Source organism: Chiloscyllium punctatum, chromosome 12 (assembly GCF_047496795.1).
Source record: "Chiloscyllium punctatum isolate Juve2018m chromosome 12, sChiPun1.3, whole genome shotgun sequence".
NCBI lineage: Eukaryota > Metazoa > Chordata > Chondrichthyes > Orectolobiformes > Hemiscylliidae > Chiloscyllium > Chiloscyllium punctatum.
The window spans coordinates 8,352,847-8,374,463 of record NC_092750.1 but is presented as its reverse complement, the minus strand read 5'-3'; the positions used below and the strand labels follow the sequence as shown (position 1 = coordinate 8,374,463).

The 21,617-nt window shown below is 47.6% G+C and overlaps 1 protein-coding gene across 2 annotated transcripts in view; it reads right to left on the bottom strand.

Moving 5' to 3' along the window:
* Positions 1–21,617, bottom strand: part of LOC140483586 (plexin-A1-like) — a 555,554-nt gene that overhangs the window by 128,416 nt on the left and 405,521 nt on the right. For both annotated transcript variants that reach the window (XM_072581813.1, XM_072581815.1), the window contains exon 12: positions 10,632–10,822. In XM_072581813.1, the coding sequence (XP_072437914.1) occupies positions 10,632–10,822 (191 nt within the window). The remainder of the gene's footprint in view (positions 1–10,631; positions 10,823–21,617) is intronic.

Genomic DNA, 21,617 nt, shown 5'->3' with positions numbered 1-21,617 from the left:
ACAGAAAAGCGAAAGAGATAGAGAGGAAAATAGAGAAGGACAGATATTGAGAGAAAGAGACAAGGAAACAGAGAGAGGGTTGGAGAAAGGAGAGACAAAGAGAGAAAGACAGACAGAGATAGCGAAAGAGAGAGAGAAGGGTTGTGAAAGAAAGATATCAAGTGGTTAAAAAAAAAGAGATAAGACAGAAAAATGGAGAGTTTGAACCGAGAGATGGCAGGGATCAGAATTCAGGCAGAGAGCTGTTAATCAGATGACAAGCTTCATCCTGTAACTAGCCTGGGATTCAGACTGAAGTATGCGATGGAGCCTCTCCGATCTAGAAGCAGTGATCTAATTTGCAGACATCTGCTACATCTGGCAGGGATCAGATATCAACTTGGACACGGTGAAGGCCAAAGCCAGGTCTGGGTTCCCGGGGTAGATTTACTTCCCCTCCTGTAACCAATCCTGCCTTGTTCTTCCTGTCAGGCAAGATGGCTTTGGTTTATTTGAAGTGTCATGGTTAGGAAGATACATGGTAACGTGATTCATTAAACAGAATTATTCATAATGGAAAGACAGGTGTAGCTTGACAAAACAAATATTATGACTGATGAGCGTAGCTGTAACGGCCTCGTAATAACAATAATAGTATAATTATAGGTAATTTTACATCGCTTTTAACGCCAAGTATTCATGTGACATACAGCTGTATCCTACAAGTCAGGAACTATGCTGGCTCGAGGAATGAACAAGAGGAGACTGAAGCCAATAAACTCAAGCACTAATTCGACCAGCCAAAGTCCATTTGTAGGAGAAGTGGGATATATGGAATGCACTTAAGTCTCACTTTACTGTACATCTGTTGAAGAACAAATTGGCAATGTCAAGAGTCAAGTGTGGAAATTCTTTACAACACGATGAAGAGGGAGACGACTACAGTTGCACAGTAGGAAGTAGAACTGCCTGTCACAGAGGGGAGAGGGCTGTATACTGGTCGTGTCACTAGAAATCCAGAAACTCAGGCAAACCTTCCTGCTTTTCCCCCTACCTTGGATTCCCTAACTGATTTATCGATGATTTGGAGGTGCTGGTGTTGGACTGGGGTGGACAAAGTTAAAAATCACACCACACTAGGGTATAGTCCAACAGGTTTAACTGGAAGCACACTAGCTTTCGGAGCGTCGCTCCTTCATCAGGTGCAAGTGGCCACAATCACCTGATGAAGGAGCGATGCTCCGAAAGCTAGTGTGCTTCCAATTAAACCTGTTGGACTATACTCTGGTGTTGTGTGATTTTTAACTTTGATTTATCGATCTCAGCCCTGAATATATCAACTGCCTCATTTCCAACTTATTCTCAGACACAAGGCTATGTTACTGCCTTTCCTTTAATCCTCTTTTGTATAACAATGCTACTTTTTTAAATTCTGTAAGACTTGTACCTAAGGTGGCGCCGTTAAAAGGCAGCCATTGTAAAAACGTTTCACCGTGCACCTGTAGAGTCATAGAGATGTACAGCATGGAAATAGATCCTTCGGTCCAACCCGTCCACACCGACCAGATATCCCAACCCAATCTAGTCCCACCTGCCAGCACCTGGCCCATATCCCTCCAAACCCTTCCTGTTCATATACCCATCCAAATGCCTCTTAAATGTTGCAATTGTACCAGCCTCCACTACTTCCACTGGCAACTCATTCCATACCCGTACCACCCTCTGTGTGACAAAGTTGTCCCTAAGGTCTCTTTTATATCTTTCCCCTCTCACCCTAAACCTATGCCCTCTAGTTCTGGACTCCCCCACCCCAGGGAGAAGACTTTGTCTATTTACCTTATCCATACCCCTCATAATTTTGTAAACCTCTATAAGGTCACCCCTCAGCCTCCGACGCTCCAGGGAAAACAGCCCCAGCCTGTTCAGCCTCTCCTTATAGCTCAGATCCTCCAACCCTGGCAACATACTTGTAAATATTTTCTGAACCCTTTCAAGTTTCACAACATCTTTCAGATAGGAAGGAGGCCAGAATTGCACGCAATATCCTAACAGTGGCCTAACCAATGTCCTGTACAGCCGCAACATGACCTCCCAACTCCTATACTCAATACTCTGACCAATAAAGGAACTGTACTTCAATACTGGAGTACAAGTGACAATAAAGGATAGATCCACAATGCCACAAGGTTTCTGCACCACGTGGGGTCTACGATCAGCAACAGACGACATGCTGAAAATATTGTGCCAACCACACAACAAATGGAAGCAGGAGACAGCAAGAAAATAAACTATTGAGGCCTGTAGGCCTGAACTGGAAAGTACAGAAGCAGAAATCCAGCTTGTGAGATAATTAATTGCTGCTGGGTGGGGGAAGAGCAATTTCTTTTGATTTTGAAAGCCATGGAACTCTCCCAAGAATGAATTCTCCCCTTGGGTGACTGCTGTCAATGTTATCCTTCTCAAATGCACAATGCCCCGGCCTTTCCTGAAGAAAGTGCCAACATCTTCCACCTCAAAGGCTGGAGAAGAGACTTCAAAACACAAGGCTGCAATGTGAAACTTTATGATTTAGGCTGTGAGCTAAGAGTGGAGAAAATTAAAAACATCCCATCCCCGTCTCTTTTTCCTTTGATAGTTACGTATTACACGCAGGGAACTGAGGAGCACGGAGAGTGATAGCAACCTTTCATTTCGATTACTGAAACCAAAGCTGTGTTAAATCTACCACCAAACACAACGGTTTAAGATAAGGCTTCACTCGTGTAAAAATACAAATGCGAGACTTGCATTTACATAGCACCTTTTCTGGCTACCGGACATTTCAAAGGGTATTACAGCCTGTGTTTCAGAAGTCCAGTCACCCTCATAACAAAGGAAACACAGGAAGCTCCCTCAAAGAGCAATGGGGAAACACTGAGATAAGCTGAATATTTTTTGTACTGTGTACAAAAGGACATTATTGGCCAGGGATAAAAAAAACTCCCAGAATCCTTACAGTGTATAAAATGGCCATTTGGCCCATCAAGTGTACTGACTCTGTAAAGAGCTGCCCACCCAATTGCTGTGACTCCACATTCCCCTCCCCTGGACACTTTGGCACGGCCAATCCACCTTAACCTGCACATATCTGGAGGGAACTGAAGCAAACCCACACAGACATAGGGAGACTGTGCAAACTACACACACACACACACACACACTCACACACACAGTCACACACACACACAGTCTCACACACACACACACACAGTCACACACACACACACAGTCACACAGTCACACACACAGTCACACACACACACAGTCACACACACACACACAGTCACACAGTCACACACAGTCACACAGTCTCACACACACACACACACACAGTCACACACACAGTCACACACACACACAGTCACACACACACACACAGTCACACACACACACACACAGTCACACACACACACACAGTCACACACACACACAGTCACACACACAGTCACACACACACACACACAGTCACACACACACACACACACAGTCACACACACACTCACACACTCACACACTCACACAGTCACACACACACACTCACACACACACACACACACACAGTCACACACACAGTCACCCGAGAGTGGAATTGAACCCGGGTCCCTGGCACTGTGAGGCAGCAGTGCTAACCACTGAGCCTTTGTGCCACCTGGGGATAAGTGCCCTGGTCATCTTCAACTTACTGTCACAGGACGCTTTGCATCCACCTGGGTGGATATGTCTCGGCTCACCTCAAAACAAACTGCCATGGGCTCACCAGGAAGAGTTGACCCAGCCCCTGCTCCCAGTGTGCTGAGGGAGTGCTGCTCTGTCTGAGGCGCTAGATTTCAGTGAAACATTAAACCAAGCTCCCTCACATGGAAGTAAAAGGTTGGACAAACCTGCCAATACCTGGAGAAACTCAGGCAGGTCTGGCAGCCCCTGTGGAGAGAGAAAGCGGAGTTCACACTTCAAGTTCCGACCCTTCACTTCTGAAGAAGGGTCACTGGACCCTAAACGTTAACTCTGTTTCTCCCTTCACAGATGCTGCCAGACTTGCTGAGTTTCTCCAGCAATTTCTGCTTTTGTATCTGATTTCCAGCACCTGTCTTTCGTTGGTTTTTATGGCTACCTCAACATCGGGGGAGAGGATACAGTCATTGGTCACATTGTCCTCTCTGGGAGCATGCTCTGTGCAAATTGGTTGCTGCATTTCTGATATTACAAACTGTGACAACATGTCGACAAATACCTACAGCTCTGAAAGCACAATTTAAAAAAGCACATCCACCTTCTTTTGTGTGTCAAAAGGACTGTTCCAAGAATGAAAAACTCCAGTGACGAGGATGGATTGAGCAGGTTGGGACTGTTCATCTCGGAGAGAAGGAGATTGACTGAGGTTTACAAATAATGAGCGGGCTGGATTAGGTAGATAGGGAGAAGCTGTTCCCACTCGTAAAAGGAGAAAGGGCCTGGATTTAAACTGATGGGTGAATACAACAGGGGCAATGTGAGAAAAATACACTGAAACATGGAAGATAGGAGCAGGAGTAGGCCATTCGGCCCTTCCAGCCTGCTCCACCATTCAACATGATCATGGCTGATTATTGAGCTCAGAATCTGGAATGCACTGCCTGGAAATATGGTGGAGGCAGGTTCAACTGAGGTACGCAAGGGATATCTTGCTACGATTGGTCAGGGCCTTGGTGGGACCACATCGAGAGTATTCTGGGCTGTTTTGGTCTCCGTATCTGAGGAAGGTTGCTCTGGCAACGGAGGGAGTGCAACAAAGGCTTACCAGACTGAACCCTGGGATGGCAGGACTGACCTGTGGAGAGAGACTGGATCAGTTAGGATTATTTTCATTGGAGTTCACAAGAACTGGGCCAGGTGGGAGTGGGAATCTCACAGAAATCGATACTGAGGGATCACTTGGATAGACATGGTGAGGCAGGGGAGTAGGCAAGGCTGAGGCTAGGAGGGTGGGCGTGGGAAGTGAGGTGGGTGAGGGGCTAGGAGGTAAGGCGTTGGGTGGCATGGCAAAATGGCCTTCTCTCCAGAAGGCTGTGGACTCCAAGTCACTGAGTGCATTCAAGAAAATAATAGATAATATTTTTAGATATCACAGGCATCGAGGGGTATGAGAGAAAGCAGACATATGACATTCGGATGGCTAATTAACTTAGATGAGAGAACGAAGTATCTCGGGATTTGCAGGTGACCTGAAGTTGGGTGAGAGAGTGAGCTGCGAGGGGGATGCAGAGATGCCTCAGTGTGGTTTGGACAGGTTGAGGGAGTGGGTAAATGTGTGGCAGGTGCAGCAGAATGCCAAGAAATGTGAGCTTATTCACTTTGAGAACAAAAACAGGAAGGCAGGTTATTATCTGAATGTGGATAGACTGGAAAAGGGGGAGGTGCTGCAAGTCTATGGTATCCTTGTACACCAGCCAAGGTAAATGGTCTGTTGGCCTACATGGCAACAGGATTCCAGTGCAGCAGTAGGGTACCTTGCTGCAGTTGTACAAGACCTTGGTGGGACCACACTTGGAGGTTTGTGGGCTGTTTTGGTCTCTGTATCTGAGGCTGTCAAGATTAGAGTGGTGCTGGAAATGCACAGCAGGTCAGGCAGCATCTAAGGAGCAGGAGGAAGGATGCTCTCGCGATGGAGGGAGTGCACACTGAACCCTGGGATGGCAGGACTGACCTATGAGAGAGACTGGATCAGTTAGGATTATTTTCACTGGAGTTCACCAAGAACTGGGCAAGGTGGGAGTGGGAATCTCATAGAAATTGATCAATTTCGAACAGAACCAGACAGGGTAAACACAGGAAGGTTGTTCCTGATGACGAGAGGAGTCCAGAATGAGGGGTCATAGACCAAGGATGAGGGGTACGCCAGTTAGGACTGAGATAAGGACACCCAGAGAGTGGGGAGTCTGTGGAATTCTCTGCCACAGAAAGCAGTTAAGGCCAAAACATTGTACAATTTCAAGAAAGTGTTGGGTACAGCTAAAGGGTTCAAGGATATGGGGGGAAAGCAGCAACAGGGCCTGAGCTGGATGATCAGCCACGATCATGCTGAATGGTGGAAGAGGCTCGAAGGGCAGAATGGCCCACTCCTGGTCCTAGTTTCTATGTCTTAGGAAAGGAAGGACTTCATCAGCTGCAAGAAGCGTTGCAACATTCTGAGACGGCCAAGAGGTGCCAGAGAAACGCAAGTTGTTTTCCTCCTAAATAAAATACTTTGCCATTTGTTCTCGGCTCACGTGTTCCATTTGATGCTGCAGATATCTGACCAAATAGCACCGACCCAAACAGGCACAACAGAAAATCTTCAGAAAATGCACCCCCTGCTTCAAGAATCTGATACAAAAGAATGGCAAGAAGCTGGGGGTACTTCATTTTTAATTCATTCACGGGATGTGGGTGTCACTGACCAGGCAGCATTTATTGCCCACCCCTAATTACCCAGAGGGCAGTTAAGAGTCAACTACATGACTGGAGGTCTGGAGTCACGCGTAGGCTAGAATTTCCATCCCCTCAAGGCCATTAGTGAGCCAGATGGGTTTTTTTTCCAACAATTGGCAAATGGTGATCATTATATTCCTAATTCCAGAGTTTTATTGAATGCAAATTCCACCGTCTACTACGGCAGGATTTGAAACCAGTCTCCCCAGATCATCAGCCAGGTCTCGGCAATCACAGCCCAGCAATAACACTACTTGGCCATCGCCTCCCCAGGGATTGGGGTGCGGGATGCGGGGTGCAGTGTGGAACACGGTAGCTGGTGAGGGAGGAGGGGAGGATGAAGTGTTTGGAATGAGGGTGAGGGGATTGAAGTTAAGAGAGGGTTGGGAGTGACGGGGTCAGGGGAGGGGAGGTAGCAGGGAGTGGGTTAGGAGTGAAAGGAGTGAGGGGGTTAGGAGTGGAGTTAGGAGTGAGGGGGTCAGGAGTGAGGGGAAAGGAGTGAGGGGGTTAGGAGTGAGGGGGTTAGGAGTGAGGGGGTTAGGAGTAAGGGGCTTAGGAGGGAGGGAGTTAGGAGTGAAAAGAATGAGGGGGTTAGGAGGGAGGGGGTCAGGAGTGAGGGGGTAGGAGGGGAGTGTTAGAAGTGAAGGGGTTAGGAGGGAGGAGTTAAGAGGAAGGGAATGAGAGGTGGGGGTTAGGAGGGAAGGGGATAGGAGTGAGGGGGTAGGAGTGAGAGGGATTAGAAGTGGGAGGGGTATGAATGAGGAGGGTAGGATTGAGGGGACTACGAGTTAGAGGATGGAAAATGTGAGGTAGTTGAGTGGTTAAGTCTGAGGTTGAGGGTCTGGGGGTGAGGGTGCATGGAGTGAGGACGTGAATCAGTGAGGGAGGGTGAGTTCCCATGAAGATCCCCTGAAGTCTGTGCAGGCGTGTCTCCAAACTCCAAACTGAGCAAAAACCAAAAGCCTTTTCACCTTTTCCCAGCCTTGACATCACCGCTGCCCTTCCCACCTAATTCCTGAAGACGACAATCCTGCTTCATCATTCCACAAACCCGGCACTGACTGACTTCACTCTGAGCCTTGCCGGGTTTACATTAACCAACAGCTTCAGCACTAACCAGCTGGCTCCTTTGGCAACAAAACTGGAGGGCTGGTGGGAAGAAGGCGACTGATGGCTGAGTCACTCCAGGGATGGAGGTCTCAAAGAAGCAGAGAGTTGAGCTTTCTCTCACCCTACATGTTCTCTCTCTCTGTCTCCCCCTCTCTGTCTCCTTCCGTTTTCTCTCTCCACGTCTGCCCTCTCTCTCTCTCCTCCTCTCCTTGTTTGCTCCTTAGAGAGGGAGAAGGAAGGGGGAGATAAAGAGGATGGAGCTGACTGGTCACCAATGAAGAAAAATTATTTGATGTTCCTTTTGAAGTTGCTTCGATTTGGAACCCACCATCTTCCAGAAGTGGAGGAAGAATGGCACAAATGGAGGAAGTGGGCAGCACAGTGGCTCAGTGGTTAGCATTGCTGCCTCATAGTGCCAGAGACCCGGGTTCAATTCCTGCCTCAGGCAACTGCCTGTGTGGAACTTGCACGTGTCTGTGTGGGTTTCCTCTGGGTGCTCCAGTTTCTTCCCACAGTCCAAAGAAGTGCAGGTTAGGGTGAATTGGCCATGCTAAATTGCCCGTAGTGTTAGGTGGATTAGTCAGGGGTAAACATAGGGGGGTGGGTTTCTTTTCGGTGGGTCGGTGTGGATTTATTGGGCCAAAGGGCCTGCTTTCACACTGTAATCTAATCTAATCTAATCTAATCTCTAAACTAATCGGATTGTTGTTTGAAAAAGGTGGTGCAGACTTGACAGACCAAATGGCCTTATCTCTCCACCCTTCAGGCTCTCTGCCTGTATTCCTGATGAAGGGCTTTTGCCCGAAACGTCGATTTTCCTGCTCCTCGGATGCTGCCTGAACTGCTGTGCTTTTCCAGCACCACTCTAATCTAGGCTCTGGTTTCCAGCATCTGCAGTCATCGTTTTTACCTTCCTGTCCTCTGCTGACCTCTTTTATGATTAGAGCTACATACAGAGAGAACGAGATAGAGAGAGAGAGGGTGGAGTGGAAAAAGAGAGGGGTCAAAACAGAGTGGGAGAAAGAGAGGGAAAAGGAGAGATGGTGGGGGAAAAGAAACAGGGAAGAGACAGAGAGTGAGAGAGATGGATGGAAAGGGGGGTGGTGACAAGAGGGAGGGAAAATAGGAGAGAGATTGGGGCAGGAAGACCGGATGGGAAGAACGAGGTGGTAGAGGGAAAGGGAGACAGAGACACTGGGGTAGAGATGGAGTAAGGGAGAAACAAAGACAGAGGGAGGGGAGATAAGGAGAGCAGGAGGACAGAAAGAGGTGAAAGGGGGAGCGAGAAAGAGAGAGAAGGAGCGAGGGTGGACAGAGGTGAAGAGTTCAATGGGGAGAGGGAAAGAGAGAGAGAGAGTTAGAGGGTGGTGAGAGGGAGAGAGCTCTCTTTATCGCCCCCTCCTCTCTCTCTAAGGACAAGACAAAGAGAGGTGAGGGGGGTCGAAAGAGAGAGAGAGTGAAAGAGAGAGAGGACAGAGATGGAGAGTGGGGAGGGAAGGAGAAAGAGAGAGGGAGACAGAGACAGAGAGAGAATGTGGCGTGAGAGTGAGCCCAGCTCTCATTATACCCAACACTCTGCTTCTCTGGGACCTCCATTCCTGGAGTTACAAACCTGACATTGTGTAAAAGCTATTGGGTTGGAAGACCATTGTGAATTGAGAGGAGATAAACATGGCAATCTGTGTTGAGAAGTTGAAAGGACATAATAGACTAGAAGAGCAATTTATTGTCATCTGTATTTTTACATAAAAGAAAGTGAAAAGTTTTATAAGTTGTCGTACCGTGGTGCCTAAATAAATGACAGAAATCATAAATAAGAAAGAAAAGTAAAAGGCTACATATAAATGCAAATTATTGTCTCGTGTTGATTTAAAACACAGAGACGGAAGCCATCAGATTTCGCTGAGAATTTTAATTGCTTTTAAATACCAACCAATGAACTTTTATGGCTATTTTCTGGTTTTGAGATGGCCACGAACAGGTGGGATGATATTAGGAGCAAGGTAACAGCTTGAATCTAAGCAGCGTTGCCTTATCCATCTCATCATGTTAACACCGCAGATACCCGAGCTTTTTAAGTGAGACCTCTCATTACCTATCACACACAATCCCCTTCGACATGGATTCCTCACAGGATGAGCGCTTCTTTCAAGTTATTTCACTCAGTGCCTTTGGTATGGAGGTTGAAGCAGTGAGACAGGTGACCATTACGACAGGGTAACACACTGGACTAGTAATCCAGAGGCAATAGGTGTGAAGCTGAAAAAGCACAGCAGGTCAGACAGCATCTGAGGAGCAGGAGGGTCAACATTTCGGGCTAAAACCTTTCATCAGCACTCCCCTCCCCTCCCCAGTCCTGACGAAGAGTTTCAGGTTGAAACATTGACTCTCCTGCTCCTCAGATGCTGTCTGACCTGCTGTGCTTTTCCAGCTTTGTATCTACTGACTCTGGCTTCGAACATCTGCAGTCCTCACTGTCGCCTCGTAATCCAGAGGGCTGTATCAATAATATCAAGTTCACAAGCTAAAATACCATCAGGTAGCAAGGAACTTAGGTGTAATTAATTACTACCATCTCGAGTCAAAACGGTAATCTCAACAATAACAACCATAAATTTACCAGATTGTCATTAAAAACACTATCTGGTTCATTAATGTCCTTTAGGGAAGGAAATCTGCCCTCCTTACCTGGTCTGGCTCACATGTAACTCCAATCCCACAGAACCATGTCCTCAAATACCCAACACCCCCTGCTCAAGAGAGTCAGCGATGGTCTATAAATATTTGTTAGTGACATCGGTCAGGCAGCATCTGAGGAGCGGGAAAGTCGATGTCCTGACCCTAAACTCTTCATTGGGAATGACGAAGGGTTTATGCTCGAAACGCTGACACTCCTGCTCCTCAGATGCTGCCTGACTGGCTGTGCTTTTGCAGCGCCACACTTTCTGACTGTGATCTCCAGCATCTGCAGTCCCTACTTGCTCCTATTCGTTAGTGACACCCATACCTGGAGAGCGAATTCTTTGTTAAAAACTGACGTTGTTGAGTTGGCGTACCTTGGTGATCTTGGGGTCAGTGCATCGGCTGTTTGTCCTGCTCTGGTGCATCCAGTTTCTCGATGGTGCCTGGCAGTCCTGCTGGAGCATGCACCTTTTCTCCGGGACGCACCAACCACACTCGAACTTTGGATCAGCTTTCAGACACAGCCCACAGCTCTCCCGAAGGGCGGTGCACTTGTAGAGGTGAGCTGTTGCGGGGGGTGGGTAGTGAGAGAGACAGAGAGATAGAAAAACAGGATGAACGGGGAAGAGAAAGCTCATGTTATAAGGTTGTCATGATCGTTAGCTAATTGATGTCAACAGAGCGCCGAGACAATGTAATTTGGAATGCATTCTCCACACATACACCCACATCCAGACATTCCTTACTGGTGCCAGCCATCAACTTCCCCTCCAAGCCACTCACCGTCCTGACTTGGAAATTTATTGCTGTTCCTTCACTGTCACTGGGTCAAAATCCTGGAATTCCCTCCCTAAGGGCATTGTGGGTCTACCCACAGCAGGTGGACTGCAGCAGTTCAAGAAGGCAGCTCACCCCCACCTTCTCAAGGGGCAACTAGGGACGGGCAATAAATTTTGGCCCAGCCAGCGGCACCCACATCCCACAAATGAATATTTTTTAAAAAAATCAGTAAGTGCTCCATGGCACCAAGCCTTCAATGGCTTTGTGTTTGCAAATCAATACAGAGGAACTCGATTATCCGGCATTCAATTATCCGAATATTGGATTGTCTGGCAAAATCACAACGTCCCGATCTTGGCTAAACTATGTTATCCAGCATTTGATTACCTGGAATTCGATTAACCGAACGAAATACTGTCCCATCTGAGTCCTTTCGATAATCGAGGCTTCTCTGTACAGACCGTTCTCCAGGAGAGTGAGGCTGGACCCTTGTCCTGACTCAAAACTCACGCCAACACAAGTTGGCACCATCATGTGAATGATAATCGTCATTTGCTCATCAGGAACTGACTAACTCTGTGGGTTAGTTTATTTAAACCAATAAAGCACCTTATAAGTCACAAAGCCAAAATTACACCAAACCAGCTGATGTCCTTCTATGAAAAAACCAAAAGAACTGTGGATGCTGTAAGTCAGAAACAGAAACAGAAGTTGCTGGAAAAGCTCAGCAGGTTTGGCTGGGTCTGTAGAGAGAAATCAGAGTTAACATTTAGGGTCAAGCGACCATTCTGGGTCTGGGGAGGGGTTGCTTGACCCGAAACATGAACTTTAATTTCTCTCCACAGTCACAGCCAGATTTTGGTTTCTGTCTTTGATTTCCTTGTCTGCAGTTTGCAGACCCCATACTAGACCGACAGATTCACAACAAAGTCTTTGAAAGTGAACTGCCTTAAATACCAGGCACACACACAACAAGCATTAACTGAGTGCTCGAGGAGGTCCATATTGTACAGTATGAGCCATTGAGAAAAAATTCGGAAAACTAGGAATTAATAACCCAGAAAAACATATCACATTCACCCTGTGAGCGGGACAGAGCTACAATTCAATCACAGTAAGCAGCTATCTGTGACTGGGTAACCTGACTTACACCATGAGGTGGTACAGTGGCACAGTGGTTAGCACTGCTGCTTCACAGTGCCAGAGACCTGGATTCAATTCCCGCTTCAGGCGACTGACTGTGTGGAGTTTGCACATTCTCCCCGTGTCTGCGTGGGTTTGCTCCGGTTTCCTCCCACAGTCCAAAGATGTGCAGGTCAGGTGAATTGGCCATGCTAAATTGCCCGTAGTGTTAGGTAAGGGTTAAATGTAGGGGTATGGGTGGGTTGCGCTTCAGCGGGGCGGTGTGGACTTGTTGGGCCGAAGGGCCTGTTTCCACACTGTAAGTAATCTAATCTAATCACATTAGTGGAGAAGAAGCTGGTGCGAGAATTGTGGAGTCATAGAGATGTACAGCACAGAAAATGACCCTTTCATCCAACTAATCCATGCCAACACCATATCCCTCCAAACCCTTCCTACTCACATACCCATCCAGATGCCTTTTAAATGTTGTAACTGTACCAGCCTCTACCACTTCCTCTGGCAGCTCATTCCATACACGTACCAACCTCTGTGTGAAAATGTTGCCTCTTAGGTCTCTTTTATATCTTTCCCCTCTCACCCTAAACCTTTGCCCTCTAGTTCTGGATTCCCCCATGCCAGGGAAAAGACTTAGTCTATTTATCCTATCCATGCCCCTCATGATTTTATTAACCTCTATAAGATCAACCCTCAGCCTCTGATGCTCCAGGGAAAACAGCTAGAGCTAGCCTTCAAATACCCTTGTGGGGCACTGTCCCAATGGGTGGGGAGATGAGAGCAGGATAACAGTTAGTTCTGCGATCATAGAATTTCTCCAGTTAGAACCAGGCCCTTCAGCCCAACAAGTCCACAAAGGCCCTCCAAAGCATGACCCACCCACCCAGACTCAAACCCTATTACTCTACATTTACCCCTGACTAATACACCTCACTTACACATCCCTGGACATTGTGGGCAACTTAGCACTGCTAATTCACCTACCACTGCACATCTTTGGACTGTGGGAGGAAACCGGAGCATCCAGAGGAAACCCCACGTAGACACGGGGAGAATGTGCAAACTCCACACAGACATTCGCCCAAGGCTAGAATTGAACCCAGGTCCCTGGCGCTATGAGGCAGTTGTGCTAACCACTGAGCCGCTGTGCCAAACCTGCCACTAATAAGCTGCACAGTTAAATGTGAGGCTCCTACAGCAGGGTACAATGCCAGGGAAGTGCTTTGCTATAAGGGAAGGAGCCCACATGCCACCATGGAGAGGTAGCAGAACTGCAGCAATGCCACTAGACTAGAATCCCTACAGTGTGGACACAGGCCATTCAGCCCATCAAGCCCAATGACCCTCAGAATACCATCCACCCCCATCCCTATTTCCCATGGTTAATCCACCTAGCCTGGACACTATGGACAACTTAGCATGGCCAATCCACCCTAACCTGCACACCTTTGGATTGTGGGAGGAAATCCACCCAGACATGGGGAGAATGGAAAATCCACAAAGACAGTCACCCGAGGCCGGAATCGAACCCAGGTCCTTGGCGTTGTGAGGCAGCAGTGCTAACCACTGAGCCACAGTACTGCCCAAGGGCCAGGCTCCAGGGACACAGGTTCAAATGAAACCAGCAGCACCATCACAGCTGGTGGATTTCAAATTCAATGAATGAGTCTGGCAGGTTCAGCTTGTCTCGTCTTCAGGGAGGGAAATCCACCGAACATACCCAGTCTGGCCAGCCCCACAGCAATGTGGGTGACTCTTCAAGGCCCTCTAAAACAGCAAGCCATAGTATGCAAGGGCAATTAGGATTCGGCAACAAGAGCTTATCTGACAAGTGACACTCACAGCCCATTAAAGAAACTTGACTTACATTTACCCTCTGAGGTTGAAAGTCACAAATACAGGATTTCAGCATGTAACATTCTCACTGAATAGGACCAGAGACAGTTTAGATAATTGTGTCCTTGTAATAATTAGTGAACAAAGCTGGATAATTGATTGTTAATTGTTTGAAAGGTGGAACACCCCCAGAATCGCAGCTCCACTCTCAAACTAGTCATTACAGAGGCGATTAGCACAATGGATGCAAGAAATGTGCCTGGGAAATTCTGAGTCACAGTTGGCTAAACAAACTTCACTCTGTTACACAGACTGTAGACTCCAGCAAGCGTATTGTTACACACTCAATACAAGGATCACCAGCCCTTCCACTACCTGTCTCCATCCACCCCTTGACAAATTAATACTAATGGCTTCAATAACCAAATGCTCATCAGGGAGTGATTAACTCAGTGGGTTGGTTTATTTGAAACAGTAAAACACACCCTATGCTATAAAGCAGACATAGTCTCCTCCTGACCAGTATTTGTGGTCTACACACCAAAGAGGTTTAAGAAGGCAGCTCACCACCACCGTCTCAAGGTCAGCTAGGGATGGCCAATAAGTGGTGGACCCAGCCATGATGTTACATCCCGTGAATGAATAAAAGTTTTTTTTACCAGAACCAACCAATTTGTATCCTGCAAGCCCATGTCAAAACAACCAACTCGCAGACACAGTCGCAACACTATATACATATATCACATGGAACCTTAATGTTCTTAAAGGCAATATTCCCAACATGTGTTCCCAAAGCATTCCCCTTCGGTTAATGAGCAGGTGCATAAGAAATCAGATTTGGAGTTGGCTATTAAGTCTACGCCGTTCATTATGACTGCATTCTGCTAATTCACTCACCTTGACTATTCATTCCCCAATGTCTATCCCACCCTTCAGTTATTCAACAATGAACAGTCCTAACCATTGGGGCCAGAGAATTCCAAAATTTCAAAACCCTTTGAATGAGGACATTTCTCCTCCTCTCAATCCCGACCAGCCCTTACCCTGGGACCGTGCCTCATGTTCGAGATTTCTCAGACACAGAAGACAGTCTCTCAGTGCCTACCTTGTCAAGTCTAATCACCAATCTCTCTTTTAGCAGTGGTATTCCTCGAGGAACCACTTGCCATTTATAATCACTGTGTCATTACTTGGCTTTTTCTTATGATTTGCAATTTTTCATTGCTGAGGCGCCCTCCCCATCCTGCCTTGCTCCGACAGTAAATGTTCACCCTTTCCCCTTTTTGAAGGCCTAACAAAATCTTGTCAAAGACTGCCTACTTTAATTGGATGTCTTTCTGGAGGTTACAAAATGAAGATCTCATCATCTCACTCTCTGCTCTCCCAGTCACTCTCCCCTCCACTGGTCACTCCCTGTTCTCCCCTCACCAGTCACACTTTCCTCACCGGTGACTCTCCCCTCATCGGTCAATCTCTGCTCACCAGTCATTCTCCCCTCGCCGGTCACTCTCTGCTCTCTCCTCTCACCGGTGACTCTCTCCTCACTGGTCACTCCCTGTTCTCCCCTCACTGGTCACTCTTCCCTCACCGGTGACTCTCCCCTCATCAGTCACTCTCTGCTCTCTTCTCACCGGTCACTCTCCCCTCATCAGTCACTCTCTGCTCTCTTCTCACCGGTCACTCTCCCCTCATCAGTCACTCTCTGCTCTCCCCTCATCGGTCACACTCTGTTCTCCTCTCATCAGTGACTCTTCCCTCACCGGTCACTCTTCCCTCATCAGTCACTCTCTCCTCACCGGTCACTCTCTGTTCTCCCCTCACCAATCACTTTTCCCTCACTGGTCACTCTCTTTTCTCCCCTTACCGGTCACACTTCCCTCATCGGTCACTCTCTGTTCTCCCCTCACCGGTCACTCTTCCCTCATCGGTCACTGTCTGTTCTCCCCTCACTGGTCACTCTTCCCTCATCGGTCACTCTACCCTCACCGGTCACTCTCTTTTCTCCCCTCACCGGTCACTCTTCCCTCATCGGTCACTCTACCCTCACCGGTCACTCTCTTTTCTCCCCTCACCGGTCACTCTCTGTTTTCCCCTCACCGGTCACTCTCTTTTCTCCCTTCACTGGTCACTCTTCCCTCATCAGTCACTCTACCCTCACCGGTCACTCTCTTTTCTCCCCTCACCGGTCACTCTTCCCTCACCGGTCACTCTCTGTTCTCTACACACCGGGCACTCTCTCCTCACCGGTCACTCTCTGCTCTCTCCTCACTGGTCACTCTCTCCTCACCGGTCACTCTCTCCTCACCAGTCACTCTGCTCTCTCCTCACTGGGCACTCTCTGCTCTCTCCGCACCAGTCACTCTCCCCGCACCGGTCACTCTCTGCTTGCCCAAAACTGGTCACTCTGTGGAGTCTTCTCATCAGTCACTCTCCCCTCACCGGTCACCTGCTGGACTCCTGACATTGGTCACTCTCTGGACCCCGATCTCAGATCACTCTCTGCTTGCCCCTCACTGGTCACCGAACAGCTTTGCCCTCAGAGACTCGCAGCAGATTGGAAAGTTAACAGACTCCCTGTTTCCTGATTAAACCATTCTCATCTCTGACAGGACTGGCCTTTCCCTCTGTCTCCAGTAACCAATGAATATAAACACTCAAAGAAAATTAAAAATACAACACTATTTTGTTGTTGGCACCCTCAATGATCTTCCTCCAAAATTGCTTTCAGAAGAGCCCCGGGTGATTAACCTTTGTACAAGACCAGAGGCTTTAGCTAGTTCTGATTTTCTCTTAGCTAACCTTTGCATAATTAAAAATAGCCGTAAATGAACACCTTAATTATGTTAACGTGCCTATGAAAAAGTCAACAACCTTATTGCCCACACAACGCTGGCTAATTTGAGCTGCCTCATCTCTCTGTAGGCCCCGCAGGCAATAACTCAGCTGCTGGCTCTAATAGACAAGGCTTGGAGCTCATCTGTCAGCTCAGAGAGAAATCTCCTCCGGCTGAATGTTCATTGTCGAGGGACCTGTCAGGATGTCATGCCTCAAGTTTGGCCGTTCAGTGGAACGCAGCCAAATACTGAGCTGAGCTTAAAACCAGCAAAGGATGGGGAAGGAAGGCACGGCAGGACGGTTTGTGTTCAGAGCGCCACATTTCTGACAACCGGGCTCCCTCCCCTGACACTTCCGTAGCACACTTAGTTAGTTTGCAGATGACACCAAAATTGGTGGTGGAATGCACAGTGAAGAAGGTTATTTCCGAGGACAATGGGACCTTGATCAGATGGGACGATGGGCTGAGGAGAGGTGGATGGAGTTTGATTTAGATTAATGTGAGGTAAGGCGAACCAGGGCAGGATTTATACAGTTAATGGTAGGGCTCTGGGGAGTGTTGCTGAACGAGGAGACCTTGAAGTGCAGGTTCATAGTTCCTTGAAAGTGGAGTCACAGGTAGATAGGATAGTGAGGAAGGCTTTCGGTACACTTGCCTTTCTTGATCAGTGCATTGAGTTTAAAAGTTGGTCATGTTGCGGCTGATTAGAGCATTAGTTAGAACTCTCAGAATATTGCGTACAAATCTGGTCTCCCTTCTATAGGAAGAATGTTGTTAAACTTGAGAGGGTGCAGAAAGGTTTTACAACACTGTCGCTGGGACTGGAGAGTTTGAGCTATAGGGAGATGCTGGATAGGCTGGGACTGTTTTCCCTGGATTATCGGAGGCTGAGGGGTGATCTTATAGAGGTTGATAAAATCAAGAGGGGCATGAATAGGGTGAATGGGCAAGGTATTTTTTCCAGTGTCAGGGAGTCCAAAACTAGAGGGCATAGGTTTAAGGTGAGAGGGGAAGGTTTAACAGGGAACTGAGGGGCAACCTTTTCTTGTGCAGCGGGTAGTGTGTGTATGGAATGAGCTGCCAGAGGAAGTGGTGGAGGCTGGTACAATTACAACATTTAAAAGGCATCTGGATGGGTACATGAATAGAAAGGGTTTAGAGGGATATGGGTCAAATGTAGGCAAATGAGACAAGGTCAGATTGGGATTTCCCTTCAGCATGGATGAGTTGCACGGAAGGATCTGTTTCCATGCTGTATGAGTCTATCATTTATGTTTTCCCCATGATGGCATAAGGGAGAGATATCAAGCTCTCCTTTGTAGCTTGTGGTCTGACAAAAGTATGCAAAAGGCTACTAACTCTGACCAGATGTGTTCCTGGAGTCATAGATTGCAGAACATAGGAAGAGAAGGAGCCTATTTGGCCCTTCAATCCTGCTTTCCCATTCAACATGGTCATGGCTCACTGCTGTCCTGTATTCTGCCTGTTCCCATAAGCTTCGACTGCCTCGTGTATTGGAAACCTACCTAACTTCACCTTGGATTGACCTCTCACCTCTAACCCCTGACCCTTGCTCTCCCACCATTGATGACCCAACACCGTTAGCTTGGCAATGGGGCAAGTTAGAGACCAGGCTGTTGGTCTATTTCTTTATGATGCCAATTGGCTAACCCTGCTTTACACTCAATCTCCAAGAGCTGTTTAATAAAAGCGTTCAAGGGGAGCTTTGTCCCTCAGTAAAATGCCACTTGTTTTATACACCCAGTGTCAGGGAGATTTTACTGGAGATTCTAGGACAACCCTGGGGTAGCAGTTAGCCAGTCTTTGAAACCCGTAACTCTTAGGAACATCAACAAGGTTTGTGAGATTGTCAAATATTGGTCAAACTTCAAGTCCCCAGCAATCGTCATCTTGAACCAGTAACCAATCAGCTGCTTACACACTTGGACTGGTGTCCAAGAATCTGTCCACTTGATTTTCGGGAATTGTGGGAGAGGTTTGGACTGAATGGCCAAAATACCGAGCAGTGTTCAGCGGTTTTTTAAGACCAGACACTTGGTAAACACCTGAGTAACCAAAAGACGAGTCAGGAACCTGCTGGAGTAAAAATAAAGTTGCCATAGCTCTGTTCTCTCCTTAGAGAGAGGCGACTGGTGGTGAGTTTAACCTGAGGGTCACCTCACCCCAGGCAAGGGGTGAGATTGAAAAGGAGAAACCTCGGGGTTCAGGTACATAGTCACTTGAAGTTTGTGTCACAGGTAGAGAGGCTGGCTGGGAAAGCATTTAGCACACCTGCATGCATTGATCAGATCATTGACTATAGGAGTTGGGACTTCATGTTGACGTTGTACAGGACATTGGTGAGGCCTCTTCTGGAACACTGTGTTCAGTTCTGGCCTCCCTGTTTTAGGAAGGATATTATTAAACTGGAGAGGGTTCAGAAAAGATTTACCAGGATGTTGTCAGAAACAGATGGTCTGAGTTATAAGGAGAGGCTGGCTAGGCTGGGATGTCTTTGACTGGAGCGTAGGAGTTTGAGACGTGACCTTATGGAGGTTTATAAAATCACAAGGGGTAGAGATAAGGTGAATGGCAGGCGTCTTTTCCCCAGGCTGAGAGATTTTAAGACGAGGGGTCATATTTTTAAGGTGAGAGGAGAAAGATTTTAAAAAGACATGAGGGGCAATGTTTTTACACAGAGGGTGGTTTGATTGTGGAATGAACTTCCTGAGGAAGTGGTGGATGTGGGCACAGTCACAATGTTTAAAAGACATTTGGATAGGTACATGAGTAGGAAAGGTTTGGGCCAAGTGCAGGTACGTGGGACTAGTTTAGTTTCAGAACATTTGGTCAGCACTGACTGGTTGGACCAAAGGGTCTGTTTCCTTGTTGTACAGTTACAATATTTAAAAGATGTTTGGACAAGAAATGTTTGGAGGGACATGGGTCAAGCACAGACTTGTTTAGTTTGGGATTATGGTCGGCGGGGATTGGTTGGACTAGAGGCCCTCTGTTTCCGTGCTGTGACTCTGTGAGAGTCCTTCAAGGTTACCTGAGCTGGTGTGGGAATTGAATCCTCACTGTTAGTGTCACGGGGCATTGCAAACTAGCCATCCGGTCAACTTAGCTAACCGGTCTGCAACTACAGTGAAAGGGGAGAAGCTGTCATGATAGTGTCAGTAGACTCATAATGCAGAGGCCCAGGCTGATCTGGGTTCAAATCTCACCATAACAGATGGTGAAGTTTTGATTCAATTAACATTCAAACAAAAGTTTGGAATTGAAAGCTAGACTTCAGTGGGGATGACCATAAAATCACCATTGATTGATGTAAAACCGTTCAGGGAAGGTAAATGTCCATCCTCAACTGGTGTACCCCAGCTATGACTCCACACCGGACATTTACCTTCCCTGAACGGTTTTACATCAATCTATTAGATTAGATTACTTACAGTGTGGAAACAGGCCCTTCGGCCCAACAAGCCCACACCAACCCTCCAAAGAGCAACCCACCCAGACCCATTCCCCTACACCTAACACTACGGGCAATTTAGCATGGCCAATTCACCTAATCTGCACATCTTTAGACTGTGGGAGGAAACCAGAGCACCTGGAGGAAACCCACGCAGACACGGGGAGAATGTGCAAACTCCACACAGACAGTTGCCCGAGGAGGGAATTGAACCCAGGTCTCTGGCGCTGTGAGGAATTGAGTCGTGTTATGTAGAACAATGAAGCTGGGCCGAATGGTCTTCTGATGCTGCAGTTCTCTTTTTATGTTCAACACAGCAGGAAAATGCAAAATCCATTTGTACCAGGGATGGACTTGGAGGGGTCTGGAGGGAAGGACAGCCCCAGACCATACAGTAACTGTGACCAACACTCATGGATAGACTAAGGGGAGTCCAAAAACAGGTTGTGAATAATAATATCACGATGTAACACTGACATCAGCGCTCGTGCAAGAGAAAGTGAAAAATAGCTGGAATAATCTGTACCTGTGAGAGGAATGTGTACAGAGAACAGTATTGTGTGTAACAGTGTGAGTAAGTGTTTATAGAAGGCTATCAGAGTCAGACAGCTGTCACCCTTACAGTAAGGGGGGGAAACAAATACAACAAACTACCGACAGGTCGAGAATCACCATGTAGGCCATTTCATCTATCGAGTCCAGAGTGACCTCCCAAAGAGTCTCCCACACAGATCCATTCCCCTACCCTATATTTCCCATGGCTAATCCACCTAGCCCGCACATCCTGGGGCAATCTCCCATGGCCAATCCAATAACCTACGCTTTTTTGGACTGTGGCAGGAAACCAGAACAAACACACACAGTCACCAGCCAGAGATTGTAAACCCGAGTCCCTGGCACTGTGAGGCAGCAGTGCTAACTACTGAGCTACCATGTCAGCCACACCGAAGGCTAGTCACAAGGATAGCTCTCCCTCCAATGTTCAAACCCTGTGCTAACACACACTGATTCGTACAGCTATCCAGATGGGCTAACACATTTCTCCTCCTCAATGCAAATGGCTGACCCCCCTTTCATTTTATGCACATTCATTCACAGGACATGGGCGTCGTTGGCTGGGCCAGCATTTATTGCCCGTCCCTAGTTGCCCCTTGAGAAGGTGGGGGTGAGCTGCCTTCTTGAACCACTGCAGTCCACTTGCTGTGGGTTGACCCAGAATGCCCTTAGGGAGGGAATTCCAGGATTGTAACCCAGTGACAGTGAAGGAACGGTGATACATTTCTCAGTCAGGATGGG